Genomic DNA, 15,577 nt, shown 5'->3' with positions numbered 1-15,577 from the left:
TAACGATATTAGAATAATATTTGCAGATCTGGTCTGACACTCATAACAGCAGCATGTCATGCATTCTGATCCAGGCTAAAGACATCCGGTCTATAGATGGAGTTGTATGAAAATCTAGGACTAGTGGGAGAGGGCACTTATGGCTCAGTAATGAAATGCAGGCACAAAGAGACGGGACAAATCGTTGCCATCAAAAGGTTTCAAGATCGAGAAGACGACAGATTGGTAAAGAAAATTGCTGTGCGGGAAATACGATTTCTGAAGGTAAGAGCATGAATTATTCATTATTACAAAGACTTATAAAATGTAATTCAAACTGTTCTTCTTATCGAGTCCACACACAAGATTAGGAGTTGTTCAGCCAGAGCTGAACACACATCTTGGCATCTGCATACGATGGTGTCTGTCTTGTGCTTCTTGTGTGTGGTGGTGGAAAGATTGGTGGAAACAGGGCCGCGACGTGAACGCTCTTTCCTTGACCCCATTTAAACTGTTATGAAGGAATCATTCATTGAAGGAAGATTTTCTGAATGTTTCTATAGGTACAGTAAATGCACCTTGACACTTGGTGTTGAGTTGTATAAAATAGGACAGCCGAAATTCAGGTTAAAATATTTAGTTTAGTTTAGTTTAGCCACAAAATTGCGGAGTATCTCAGCAGGTAAGGCAGCATCTTTGGAGAAAAGGAATGGGTGACGTTTCAGGTCGAGATTCTTCGTCAGACTGAGAGTCGCTGGTAATAGTTTTGGGTGTCTTAGAATCCTAACCTCGACTTTCTCTAAACTGATGCCTCACTGAATCTACAGGATACGTGTCAGCTTCATACATGGGATTTGTCTTTGCAAAACCCCTCAACACGATGACAGATTTAAGGCATTGGTGGCATGGACAGTATTACATGCCACCATTACATTAGGTAGGCTGTGAAATCTTCTTGTGTTTGAGGCAGCAGAGGTTATGTAACGCCCTCCAGGCTTTGTAACCAGTTAGGCCTTCGGCATTCAGCTGCAGCAGGGTGATGCCATCCGGTTTGACATCCGTAGGTGCCCGCCCTAAAAAGGGCGCATGCTCCGGGGTTGGCGCCAAGCCGCGGCGACTCAGGTTGCATTATTCCTGCTGCCGTCTCTGTTTGTTGTCGTTCGCCTGACTGAGGTGCGTTGACAGGGCTCGCCACGGGGAGGTCGACAACATGAGCCCCAGGCTGTGAGATAAGGAACTCAGGAGAGAAGAGCCGCGGAAAATGAAGCCAGAGGATGGAAGGAACAGAGGTGGATGGGGGCAGGGGGAAAGGGGTAAGGGAGTACAAAGTGTGCATTCAGGTGGGGCACAGGGAAGAGAAGGGGAAACAAAAGTGGGGGGGGGGGCTTTCTAGGTTAGTTATCTGAAATTTTTTTTTGTCTAATTGTAGTCCTGTAGGTCTGTGTCCAAGATGGCTGCTGTGAAGAGAGAGTGGACGCTGGCGCGCTTTGGCTGCCGCTGCTTTCTCTTCACACTGTGTTTTTGATTTTCTGTTTTTGGATTGAATTCTGTTTTTAATTTGTGTCTCTGTGATGTCTTTATTACTTGTTATATTCCGATTATATGTTATTCCGATTACTATGTAAGGTGTCCTTGAGATGTCTGAAAGGCGCCCATTAAATAAAATGTATTAATATTATTATTATTATTAAATTGGAGAATTTTATAATGGAGGCAGGTGTAGGCATTTGTCAGGCATTTGAATAAAAGGAAAGATATAGCTAGCTGAAAGTGATGATATCCTTGTGAGTTTTCTTTCTTCAACCATATATGGTGCATTTTTGTAATATATTTTTTTATTAAAGGTAATCAATTACAATGCTTCAAACAACTTTATATCAAATTAATTCAATTTGCATTAAGTAAAACACTAATAATACTTATCTACTATTTTTTTTAGAAATAATGATAGAAAAAGAATAGAACAGTTATAAATCATTAAGAGAGTAATTAAATAATAATTTGATTATATATAAGAAAGAAAAGAGAAACGAAAAAAAAACAAAAAAAAAAAAACTACTACAAGTGATAGTATCAATAAAGACATATCTGTTAATTCCAATATAAAAATGAATTGTTCTCACCAAATCCCGCAGGGTGCACGCCGAGCTGTGTTGCCAAGAACAGCTACTTCTCTAAATACTGTATATATGGAGACCATATCTGTTCAAAAGAATTATACTTGTCCAATAGGACAAATCTAATTCTTTCCAGATGTAACGTCTCCATCATCTCTGTTGCCCACATTTTGGTTGTGGGGGATAATGTTCCCTTCCAAAATTTCAATATGATTTTTTTCCCAATTATCAAACAGTAATCAAAGAAATTTCTTTGATTTACTGTAAGTGATAGATGTAAATCCGGAATTCCAAATATTATTAGCTTTGGGTTAGGGTCCAATTTAACTTTGATGACTTCAGAAATATGGTGCATTTTTGTCCAAGATTTGTCCAAGAACTAAGAATCTCATTTATATCGTATCTTAACTCACATTCTTCTGTTATAACATAAGGTTATAAGTATTAGGTATATGCTATCCAATCAAATCAGATTAGACTTTTAGATATAAAAGGCTTTGGGGAACTAATCTAATGCATCATTTGGAACTCTTAAGGGCATTTTTAAGGGTGGTTTGGTGGCGCAGCGGTGGAGTACCTGCCTCACAGCGCCGGAGACACGGGTTCGATCGTGACTACGGGTGCTGTCTGTACAGAGTTTGTATGTTCTTCCTGTGACAACCTGGGCTTTCTCCGGGTGATCCGGTTTCCTCCCACACTCCAAAGACGTACAGGTTTGTAGGTTAATTGGCACGTAAATTGTTGTAGTGTACAGGGGTTAACGCTGGTGAGCACGGACTTGGTGGGCCGAAGGGCCTGTTTCCACACTGTATCGCTAAAGTAAAAGTAAGTCTAAAGTAATTTTTTTTTTTTTCTCTGTTCTCAATATTTGACAGCAATTTAGACACGAGAATCTTGTGAACCTTATTGAGGTGTTCAAGCAGAAGAAACGTTTATTCTTGGTGTTTGAATTTGTCGATCACACTGTTTTGGATGACTTGGAAAGATTTCCAAATGGGTTGGAGAGTAAGAGACTTCGAAAGTGCCTCATCCAGGTGTTACGGGCCACAGAGTATCTTCACAAGAACAATGTAAGTAAACACAAGCAAAGACACTTGAAACATAGAAACATAGGAAATAGGTGCACGAGTAGCCCATTCGGCCCTTCGAGCCAGCACCGCCATTCAATATGATCATGGCTGATCATCCAAAATCAGTACCCCGTTCCTCCTTTCTCCCCATATCTCTTGATTCCCTTAGCCCCAAGAGCTAAATCTAACTTTCTCTTGAAAACATCCAGTGAATTGACCTCCACTGCCTTCTGTGGCAGAGAATTCCACAGATTCACAACTCCCTGGGTGAAAAGTATTTCCTCATCTCAGTCCTAAATGGTCTACCCCTTAGTCTTAAACTGCAGCCCCTGCTTCTGGACTCCCTCCCCCCTTGTTGTGCGGTTGCTGCTCAGTTAATTTACTAGTTCACTGGCATTTGCTTTAACTGTAATAATTAATTCACCTACCTGGCACTTTGTTAATATATTTGTTGATGTGCACATGGTTCTATGAACTCATGAGTGTTAGCCTCCCCATTAAGTACTTAATTCATGTGATCAATGATCCAATAATTTACTTGGAGGTGCGCCAGCTGCGAAACTATTTTTTAATTCACTGGTGCTTGCTGCCACTTCAATTAATTAATTAATATGCATGTTTAATGCTGCATTTAATTTTATGTTCTCCTCCAGTTGCAGGAATCCTGTAGCTTGCTTCTTCTTCAATCGTGCTGTTTTCTGTTAATTAATTTAGCAATTTATTGTTTGCTTGCCGACTTAAACATTTATTAATGTACTGCTGCTGTGGTTTTGCTTTTGTGTGCTACTTCGTTCACTTAAATTAAAGTTATTTGTTTAAAACAATGTAATGTTAGAGTCATAGCATCTTACAGCGTGGAAACGGGCCCTTCGGTCCAACTTGCCTACGCTGGACAACTTGTCCCATCTACACATTCCACCTACCTGCGTTTGGCCAATATCCCTCTAAACCCAGGCAGGTGGGATTAGTGTAGATGGAACGTGTGTTGGAAGGAACTGCAGATGCTGGTTTAAACCAAAGATAGACACAAAAAGCTGGAGTAACTCAGCGGGACGGGCAACATCTCTGGAGAGAAGGAATGGGTGATGTTTCAGGTCGAAGAAGGGTCTTGACCCGAAACGCCAGAGATGCTGCCTGTCCCGCTGAGTTACTCCAGCTTTCTGTGTCTATCTTGTAGATGGAGCATGTTGGTCGGCGTGGGCAAGTTGGGCCGAAGGGTCTGTTTCCACGCTGTATGACTCTACTAAAATCATTATCACAGTGCAATTGAGACATATTCAGTTATAATAACATGGTGGGTTGAACTGGCTGATCAGAATTTAATCTGTTTCCCCTTCCTGACTTCATCTGCAGATAATTCACCGCGATATCAAGCCTGAGAATGTCCTGGTCTCCGGGTCTGGTGTTGTTAAACTGTGTGACTTTGGCTTTGCCCGTACATTGGCTGCACCCGGAGAAACGTACACTGAATACGTGGCCACGCGTTGGTATAGAGCACCAGAGCTGGTGGTTGGTGACAACAAATATGGAAAGTAGGTTCATATTGCGAAGAATCCTTCTCTTTCTCTAATTTAATTCTTAGTTTAGTTTATTCATGCCACGTGTAGCGAGGTGCAGTGAAAAGCTTTTGTTGCGCGCTGTCCAGTCTGTAGAAAGACAATACATGATTACAATTGAACCATTTGCAGTGTACAGATGCATGATAAGGGAATAACGTTGAGTGCGACGTAAAGCCAACAAAGTCCAATCAAGGATATTCCGAGGGTCACCAAAGAGGTAGATAGTAGTTTAGGACTGCTCTCCGGTTGTGGTGGGATGATTCAGTTGTATTGTACTTGTAACACATGAATGTCGTTTGGGTTTATATTGAACATAGGCAGGGGTTGCTTCATTTATTGAGAAGTAGCAGATGGAATCGAACATCAAGTTCAAGTTCAAGTGAGTTTATTGTCATGTGTCCCTGTATAGGACACAAATTCTTGCTTTGCTTAAGCACACAGAACATAGTAGGCATTTACTACAAAACAGATAAGTGTGTCCATATCCCATAATATAAATATATACACACATGAATAAATAAACTGATAAAGTGCAAATAACAGAAAATGGGTTCATAATAATCAGAGTTTTGTCCGAGCCAGGTTTAATAGCCTGATGGCTGTGGGGAAGTAGCTATTCCTGAACCTGGTTGTTGCAGTCTTCAGGCTCCTGTACCTTCTACCTGAAGGTAGCAGGGAGATGAGTGTGTGGCCAGGATGGTGTGGGTCTTTGATGATACTGCCAGCCTTTTTGAGGCAGCGACTGCGATAAATCCCCTCGATGGAAGGAAGGTCAGAGCCGATGATGGACTGGGCAGTGTTTACTATTTTTTGTAGTCTTTTCCTCTCCAGGGCGCTCAAATTGCCGAACCAAGCCACGATGCAACCGGTCAGCATGCTCTCTACTGTGCACCTGTAGAAGTTAGAGAGAGTCTTCCTTGAGAAACCAACTCTCCGTAATCTTCTCAGGAAGTAGAGGCGCTGATGAGCTTTCTTGATAATTGCATTAGTGTTCTCGGACCAGGAAAGATCTTCAGAGATGTGCACGCCCAGGAATTTGAAGCTCTTGACCCTTTCAACCATCGACCCGTTGACATAAATGGGGCTGTGGGTCCCCCTCCTACTCCTTCCAAAGTCCACAATCAGTTCCTTGGTTTTGCTGGTGTTGAGGGCCAGGTTATTGCGCTGGCACCATATGGACAGTTGCTCGATCTCTCTTCTGTACTCTGACTCATCCCCATCAGTGATATGTCCCACAACAGTGGTGTCGTCAGCGAACTTGATGATGGAGTTCGCACTGTGACTGGCTACGCAGTCATGAGTATAGAGTGAGTACAGCAGGGGGCTGAGCACGCAGTCTTGAGGTGCTCCCGTACTGATTGTTATCGAGGCTGACACATTTCCACCAATACGAACAGACCCTGGTCTGTGAATGAGGAAGTCGAGGATCCAATTGCAGAGGGATGCGCTGAGACCCAGTTCTGCGAGTTTGGTAACCAGTTTGGAGGGGATGATTGTGTTAAATGCCGAGCTGTAATCGATGAATAACAGCCTGACATATGAGTTTTTGTTGTCCAAGTGGTCCAGAGCGGAGTGGAGGGCCAACAAGATCGCATCCACCGTTGATCTGTTGTGGCGGTAAGCGAACTGCAGTGGGTCCAGATGTTTGGCGAGGTAGGAGTTGATTTGCTCCATGATCAACCTCTCAAAGCACTTCATCACCACCGGCGTTAGTGCCACTGGTCGATAGTCATTGAGGCACGTCACCTTACTCTTCTTGGGCACTGGTATAATTGATGCCCTCTTAAAGCAGGTGGGGACCTCAGACCTCAGAAGTGAGAGGTTGAAAATGTCCATAAAAACTCCAGCCAATTGGTCCGCACAGGTTTTTAGAACACGGCCGGGTATACCATCAGGTCCAGGTGCTTTTCGGGGGTTCACCCCTCTGAAGGATTTCCTGACATCGGCCTCTGTGACTGAGACTGAAATACCATCACAGCGAATGGGGGCTCGGAAGGCACATCAGTATTCTCCCTATCAAAGCATGCGTAAAACGCATTGAGCTCGTCAGGGAGTGATGTTTCGCCGACATTCGAGCTGCCTCCTTGTTTCGCCTTGTAGGAGGTGATTGCATTCAGGCCCCGCCACAGCTGCCGAACATCTGTCTCATCCTCCAGTTTGGAGCAGAAGTCCCTTTTGGCCTTTTTGATGGCCTTACCAAGGTCGTATCTGGACTTCATGTAGGCCACTGTATCATCGGGAGTGAATGCCCTGTGTCTGGACTTCAGAAGAGTGCGGATCTCAAAGTTCATCCAAGCATGGCATGAACATCAGCGAGCATCCCCACTTCAGACCTTATTGTTTAGTTTAGTTTAGAGACGCAACGCGGAAACAGGCCCTTCGGCCCAACGAGTCCGCACCGACCAGCGATTCATGCACACTTACGCTACCCTACACACATTAGGGAAAATTTACTTGTACACCAAGCCAATTAGCCTACAAACCTCCACGTCTTTGGAGTGTGGGTGGAAGCCGAAGATCTCGGAGGAAAACCCACGCAGGTCACGGGGAGAACGTACGAACACTCGTAGTCAGGATCGAACCCGGGTCTTCGGCGCTGCAAGGCTACCAACTCTACCGCTGCGCCACTGTGCCGCCTGGGGTTTATACTGAATCTAGGCATGGGTTTCTTCATTTATTGAGAAGTTGCGGATTAAAGTGAACAACCCCACTTTAGACCTCATGATAGAAGGAAGATCATTGCCAGGCAGGCAGAGATGGTGGTGCCCAGATGCCTCTCTGAGGTGTCAGCTGAGGTGTTCATTTTTCATTGTACAGAGAGTACTATTCTCGCCAGCACCTTGCCAGATGAGTTTGCTGACTTCATTCAGGTCACCAATAGAATACAAAATATCAACATTCACAGACTAGGCCTCTAAAAATGAACTAAAGTCTTCAATTTTGATCACGTTCCTGTTCCTGTTCTGATTCAATAGACAATAGGTGCAGGAGTAGGACATTCGCCCCTTCGAGCCAGCACCCGCCATTCAATGTGATCATCCCCAATCAGGACCCCGTTCCTGCCTTCTCCCCATATCCCCTGACTCCGCTATCTTTAAGAGCCCTATCTAGCTCTGTCTTGAAAGTATCCAGAGAACCGGCCTCCACCGACCTCTGAGGCAGAGAATTCTCTGTGGGGAAAAGGTGTTTCCTGATCTCCGTTCTAAATGGCTTACCCCTTATTCTTAAACTGTGGGCCCTGGTCCGGGACTCCCCCAACATCGGGAACATGTTTCCTGCCTCTAGCGTGTCCAAACCCTTAATAATCTTATATGTTTCAATAAGATATCCTCTCATCCTTCTAAATTCCAGAGTATACAAGCCCAGCCACTCCATTCTCTCAGCATATGACAGTCACGTTATCCCGGGAATTAACCTTGTAAACCTACGCTGCACTCCCTCAATAGCAAGAATGTCTTTTCTCAAATTAGGGGACCAAAACTGCACACAATACTCCAGGTGTGGTCTCACTAGGGCCCTGTACAACTGCAGAAGGACCTCTTTGCTCCTATACTCAACTCCTCTTGTTATGAAGGCTAACATGTCAACATGTTCAAAGGCTGACATGTAGGATCCTGGGTAATCTTCATAATAAGTTAATAAATTCATGTTCCTAAGTGATAAGAGCAGTATAAGGCCATTCGGCCCATCAAGTCTACTCTGCCATTCGACCATGGCTGATCTATCTTTGCCTCTTAACCCCATTCTCCTGCCTTCTCCCCATAAGCCCTGACACCCGTACTGACCCTTTCTCAAGGGCATTTGAGATTATCGCGCCAACCTTACTCGGAATACTTGACTCACCCGGAATCAACAATTTCCTTGGTCGGCATAACTCAATATCACATGGATAAGAAAGGTTTAGAGAGATATGGGTCAAACGCAGGCAGGTGGGACGAGCATAGATGGGGCACCTTGTGTCGGCACGAACCAGCTGGGCTGAATGGCCTGTTTCTGGGCTGTATGACTTGCGTGAAGCAAGTTAGTTAAGGCTCACTGTACAGTTCACCTGGTTGAATATCTGCTGATTGCTATTGTTTAAGAAAGAACTGCAGATGCTGGAAAAATCGAAGGTAGACAAAAATGCTGGAGAAACTCAGTGGGTGAGGCAGCATCTATGAAGCGAAGGAATAGGCAACGTTTTGGGTCGATCTCGAAAATGCTGGAGAAACATGCTCTATAAATGCTGCCTCACCATCTGAGTTTCTCCAGAATATTCGTCTACCTGCTAATTGCTACTGACTGGGCTGACACAGAAGGGAGAAATGAAGGACGTAAACCAAAGGGGAAAGACAGAGTAACAGGTAGCTTCTGGGTTCTTAAAGCTAGCTGGTTAACTAACTTTATTTTATTTCTGCAATTTGAATTGAAGATGAATCACGTGGAATCAAACAATCATTCAATGATTCAATGACACTTTTTTGTCACGTACCTTGGTACAGTGAAATTCTTCCTTTTCTGGCACACAATACACAAAGTAACAAAGTTACAAAAATTACTCCTTAGAGTCATGTTTGTCCCTCTCTGTTCTCAGCAGTACTCCCCCCCCCCCCCCCCCCCGCCCCCCCCCCCCAGCTGCCGAGTGCCTCTTAGTTCTTGGCGGCTCCCCCCCGCCTGGTCCCTTCCTTGTTCTCGCCCTCCACCCCCCCCCCCCCCCCCCCCCCACCCCCTACCCAGCACCGAGTCTTTATAGAAATGACACAGCTGATAGAACCGCTGCCTCACAGCTACCAGAGACCCGGGTTCGATCCTGACCTCGGGTGTTGTCTGTGTGGTGTTCGCACGCATGACTGTGTGGGTTTCCCCCGGGTGCTCCGGCTAACACCCACATCCCAAAGACGTGCGGGGTTGTAGGTTAATTGGCCCTCTGTAAATTGTCATGGTGTGGATGAGAATGCGGGATAAGACGGAACTAGTGTGAACGGGTGATCACTGGTCGGCATGGACTCGGTGGGCCGAAGGGCCTGTTTCCGGGCTGTATCTCTAAACCAAGTGTGCAGCGGATGGAAGTGAAGGCAAATAAATTGGAAATAACTACAAGTTAATACTCTGCGTCAGTTTGGACAGGAGGTTGTTGAGCAGAATTATGATATTAGGTGCATGCGGGTTAACGGGAACATCCATAGTGACTAAAGCCTCTAATTCCTATGTTCAAAAATGCTTCGTAGGAAGTAACCGATTGCAGTAAATACTTCTATAAAAACTTTTTTCTAGGCCAGTGGACATTTGGGCATTTGGCTGCATGAGCATTGAAATGGCGACGGGCAGTCCTTACCTGCCAGGAAATTCTGACTTAGACCAGATCCATAAGATAGTGACACAAGTGGGTGAGTATGAACACATAATTACAGGCATGGGTCAGAGCTGCTGCACCACACAAACATCGTCTTTTCTAATATCACAATATGTCATTTATCTTGATATCCTAAGTATATTTTCCATACTATGCATAAAGGGCGGTACAGTAGTGTAGCTAGTAGAGTTGCTGCCTCACAGTGACAGGGACCCAGGTTCAATCCTGACTACGGGTGCTGCCTGTACGGAGTTTGTACGTTCTCCCCGTGACCTGCGTGGGTTTTCTCTGGGTGCTCCGGTTTCCTCCCACACTCCAAAGACGTACAGGTTTGTAGGCTAATTGGGATCGATAACATTGTAAATTGTCCCTAATGTGTGTGTGTAGGATAGTGTTAGTGTGAGGGGATTGCTGGTCGGCATGGACTTGGTGGGCCGAAGGGCCTGTTTCCGCTCTGTGCCTCTAAACTAAACTGAATGAAGTATGCAATTTTCTGTGCAATAACTAATTAATTATGTCTGAAGATCAGTCTGAAGAAGGGTTTTGGCCCGAAACGCTACCTATTTCCTTCGCTCCATAGATGCTGCTGCACCCGCTGAGTTTCTCCAGCATTTTTGTGTACCCTAGTAGAGTTGATGCCTTACAGCGCCAGAGACCCGGGTTCAATCCTGACCTCGGGTGCTGTCCGTACTAGTTTGGACATTCTCCCCATGACCGTGTGGGTTTTCTCTGGGTGCTCTGGCTTCCTCCCTCATTCCAAAGACATACAGAATTGTAGGGTAACTGGCCTCTGGAAGTTGCCACCTAGTTTGTAGGGAGTGGATGAGAAAGTGGGATAACATGCAACTAGTGTGAACAGGTGATCGATTGTTGGCTTGGACTTGGTAGGCCGAAGTGCCTGTTTCCACGCTGTAGCTCCAAACTAAACTAAACTAAGCTAAACTAAACTAAACTAAAATAAGTATGTAAATTGTGTTCGTAAATTCAAGTAGTAAGGGTTTCAAGGTTTATGCGGAAAAGGCAGGAGAATGGGGTTGAGAGGGAAAGATAGATCAGCCATAATTGAATGGAGGAGTAGACTTCATGGGCCAAATGGCCTAATTCTGCTCCTAGAACTTATGAACTAAATATAATTTATTGGAGATAGACCCAAAATGCTGGAGTAACTCAGCAGGACAGGCAGCATCTCTGGAGAGAAGGAATGGGTGATGTTTCAAGTTGAGAAGTCTGAAGAAGGATCTCGACCCAAAACATCACCCATTCCTTCTCTCCAGAGATGCTGCCTGTCCCGCTGACTTACTCCAGCATTTTGTGTCTATCTTCGGTGTAAACCAGCAGCTGCAGTTCCTTCCTACATAATTTTATTGGAAGGTGATATACTCTGTTAAATTGCCAGAGTGCCAACCAGCAAAGCAAATGCATTGGGCCGAACATTTTGTGTCTATCTTTCAATTGGGGATCGTTGGAGGATCTTTACAGTGTTACTTAGTGATGTGAGCTAACCTGTGAGCTGCCTCATTGTAACTTGCCTCCTTTACTTTGGTCAGGAAATCTAACGCCCCGCCTCAAGAGTCTGTTTAGCAAAAACCCGACGTTTGCCGGTGCATGTCTCCCCGATGTCCAGAGACCAGAATCACCAGAGAAGAAGCTGTCAAAATGTAATCCTTTGTTGACTCAGCTGGTGAAGGTAAAAGTCTTCGAGGGGAAGAAAGTCATTAATCAGTTATTACCGGTGGGATGTCTTATGCCATCATCATGTTTTTCTGGAATTTTATTTTTTGTCCATAACGCGCTACTTAATTATTTAAAGGTGGTTACAATACTTGTTAAAAGTTTGAGTTAATGTACTTCGGTTTGTTTTATGCGGGGGGGAGGTGGGGATCGGGGGAAACTTTTTTTCATGTTCTTACCTTCCTGGTGATGTGATAAATTTTTGGATCACATTCTCCGGGCTCTGCGGCCTACCATCGCTGGAGCTGGAAGCGTCTCGGACTGTCGTGAGCCCCACCCCTGACATCGAAGCGGATCCCTTGCCTGGGATCGCTCCCTCCGCGGCCTGCGGACTTACCATCAAGGGCTCGCAGTCTTGGGAGAGGCTAGTCGGGAGCTCCAATGCCGCAGAAGGTTCGACCAGCCCCGACGTGAGGTTCGATCGCCCTTCGCGGGGAGCTGACAACCCCCCGGTGAAGGAGCTGATCACTTCGACGCAGGGGGCCCGAACGCCACTGGCTACGGGAGTCAAGACCATCCCGTCAACGGAGGGCTCGAGGCCCATGACCGAGGAAGAACACAAGAGAAGGACTTGAACTTTATTTCGCCTTCCATCGCAGTGAGGAATGTGTAGGAGTCACTGTGGTGGATGTTCATGTTAAAATGTGTTTTTGAGTCTGTTGCTTTTAATTGGATGACTGACCTGGCCAGTGAAATTCCTCGTATGTTGCAAAACATGCTTGGCGAATAAAATATGATTCTGATTCTGATTTTGAAGAAGGTCCCGACCCAAAACGTCACCTCTCCACGTTCTCCAGAGATGCTGCCTGATCCACTGAGTTACTCCAACACTTTGTATCTATCCATGTTCTCCGGAGATGCTGCCTGACCCGCTGAGTTACTCCAGCAATTTCTCACAGTCTTGGGCAGATGTGTTCCCAAACCAAGCTGTGATACAACCTGACAGTATACTTTCTACAGTGCATCTGTAGAAGAGGCAGAAAACCACTTTGTGGATAGGGAAAGGAATAAAACATGGGACCTAAGTACCCACCATCATTTATTTTGTTATATTTCCTACATCAATTCTAGTGCCAACCTGACAAAGCACCAGAGAGGTGCTGTCTGTACGGAGTTTGTACAAAGTGACCAAGTGGGTTTCCTTCGGGTGCTCTGGTTTCTTCCCACACTCCAAAGATGCGCTTGTTTGTAGGTTAATTGGCTTCTGTAAATTGTTACCGGTGTGTAGGGTAGAACTAGTGAACAGGTGATCGCTGGTCAATGTCGACTCGGTGGGCCGATGGGGCTGTTTTCACTCTGTATTTTCAAACTAAACTAAAGGGAGTCAAATTAACGCACAGCCCAGACCTTTTAAGACAATAGTAATATTTTTTCATATGGACATTCAAAACGCTCGCTAGTCAGAATTATTTCTGGATTAGCTGGGTGCCAGATTATGGCATATCTTCCATGGAGTGAAATAAATGTCTTTGTGTTCTGGAGAACAACAACCTTCCTGAACCCAATTTAAAAACCAGACACAGAATACAGAAGAGCGGCCACAGACCCCAAAGGTCCTTGTGGTGCAGAGATATTGCTGGTAATTGTTTGAAATGTCATGTATATTTTTGTCCACAAATTGGTTCCTACTACAATCAGTCTGAAACATAGAAACATAGAAATTAGGGCAGGAGTAGGCCATTCAGCCCTTCGAGCCTGCACCGCCATTCAATATGATCATGGCTGATCATCCAACTCAGTATCCTGTACCTGTCTTCTCTCCATACCCCCTGATCTCTTTAGCCACAAGGGCCACATCTAACTCCCTCTTAAATATAGCCAATGAACTGGCCTCAACTACCTTCTGTGGCAGAGAGTTCCAGAGATTCACCACTCCATGAAGAAGGGTCCCAACCCGAAACGTCACCTACCCACATTCTCCGGAGATGTTTCCTGACCCGCCGAGTTACTCCAACACTTTATGTCTTTTTTTTTTGTAAATCAATATATTCAGTTCCTTGTGTGCACATTTGTGCAGAGGATGGACAGACGATGTTATGGGTCAGGACCCTTCTTCAGACTGACAGGGGAGGGGTTGGTGAGGGGTGGGGTGGGGAGGGTGGGGAAAGCTGGAAAAGAGGTTGGGGGCAGGACAAAGCCTGACAAGTGATAGGTGGATCCAGGTGAGGGGGAAAAATGTAGAAAGAAAGAACTGCAGATACTGATTTAATCCAAAGATAGACACAAAGTGCTGGGGTAACTCAGCGGGTCGGGCAACATCTCTGGAGAAAAAAGGTGGGTGGCCTTTTGGTTCGATGTTGTCACCCATCATTTTTCTTCAGAGATGCTGCCTGACCCGCTGAATTACTCCGGCACTTTGTGTCTATCTTTATTACAGGTGATTGGTAGATGGCTGGACAAAGGCTAGAGATAAAAAGGAGGCAAAGGGTTTTGGATAAGGAGAGATGAGGAGTGAAAGGTGAAGCCAGAGGGAGGGATAGAGGTTGAACAAGAGGGGGGGGGGGGGTGGTGAGGCAGGATAGTGGGAGAAATATGTCCACCCCAAGGTGGGGTGAGGGGAAACACGGGAAATAATGAAGGGGAAGAGGGTGGTGTTATGTAAAATTGGAGAAGTCAATGTTCATATCGCTGGGGTGTGAGCTACCCAAGGTGTTGTGGTGCTGTTCCTCCAATTTGCGTGTGGCCTCACTCTGACAAAGGAGGAAGCTCAGGACAGAAAGGTGAGTGTGGGAATGGGAAGGGGAATTAAAATGGTTGGCAAACCGGGAGATCCAGCAGGCCTAGGTGGACCAAGCGCAAGTGTTCGGGTTAACCAGCAGCTGAGACATGGTTTGGGCCCGCTCGAAGGCTCGTCGGATGGCGTAACCCGACACGTCGGATGTGTGGAGCGAGGGCCGGTAGGAAGGTGAGCCGGGAGAACGCCTCCAGCGCCCGGCTGCAGGAGGCGCCCCCAGGACACAAAGATGGCCGGGCGAGGAGAGAAGAGGGACATCAGTTCGCGGGAACTGCTCCAGTACATCGAACGCGCGGGCCCCGACCGGACTTTGTACAATGAATAATGGCGCCAAAAATGTCAGTCAAGTCAAGTTTATTTGTCACATACGCACACGAGATGTGCAGTGAAATGAAAAGTGGCAATGCTCGCGGATTGTGCAAAAAAAACTACAAAACAGAATAGAACAGAATTAGTAATTACATATTTGTGAGAAAAAAACAGCAATTTTAAAAAGACACAACACAACAGTAAATTGGTACAGTAACTTAGTCCCTGGCGAGATAAGAGTTTACAGTTCTAAGCATGTGTAATATATGCAAAAGGAATTTCACTGTGCAGTTGCAAATGTGATAAATAAAGCACTATTGTTACAGATTTGTTTGGACGCAAGGATTGATTGGAAATGTTTTTTTGCAGAAATGCTTACAGATGGACGCAGACAAGAGAGCCTCTTCCATAGAGCTCCTGAAGCACGAATATTTCACAGCCGATGGATTCTCAGAGAAGTGAGGACGTTTTAAAACAGAACAGCTATTCCAATGATATTTCTAACATTACTATTAGAAACATAGAAACATAGAAAATAGGTGCAGGAGTAGGCCCTTCGAGCCTGCACCGCCATTCAATATGATCATGGCTGATCATCCAACTCAGTATCCTGTACCTGCCTTCTCTCCATACCCCTGATTCCTTTAGCCACAAGGGCCACATCTAACTCCCTCTTAAATATAGCCAATGAACTGGCCTCAACTACCTTCTGTGGCAGAGAATTCCAGAGATTCACCACTCTCTGT

At 45.4% G+C, this 15,577-nt stretch overlaps 1 protein-coding gene across 1 annotated transcript in view; it reads left to right on the top strand.

Annotated features, from left to right (window-relative positions):
* The window catches only part of cdkl3 (cyclin dependent kinase like 3), a 37,879-nt gene continuing 22,302 nt past the window's right edge, over nt 1–15,577 (top strand). Inside the window, exons 1-6 of the mRNA XM_033029306.1 lie at nt 1–264; nt 2,972–3,166; nt 4,520–4,698; nt 9,979–10,091; nt 11,605–11,744; nt 15,201–15,289. Coding sequence (XP_032885197.1) covers nt 97–264; nt 2,972–3,166; nt 4,520–4,698; nt 9,979–10,091; nt 11,605–11,744; nt 15,201–15,289 — 884 coding nt within the window. The 5' untranslated portion in view covers nt 1–96. The remainder of the gene's footprint in view (nt 265–2,971; nt 3,167–4,519; nt 4,699–9,978; nt 10,092–11,604; nt 11,745–15,200; nt 15,290–15,577) is intronic.

This window comes from Amblyraja radiata, chromosome 11, assembly GCF_010909765.2.
Source record: "Amblyraja radiata isolate CabotCenter1 chromosome 11, sAmbRad1.1.pri, whole genome shotgun sequence".
In the NCBI taxonomy this organism is placed as follows: domain Eukaryota; kingdom Metazoa; phylum Chordata; class Chondrichthyes; order Rajiformes; family Rajidae; genus Amblyraja; species Amblyraja radiata.
The sequence above is the reverse complement of the archived record's forward strand: the minus strand, read 5'-3'. Positions and strand labels throughout refer to the sequence as shown.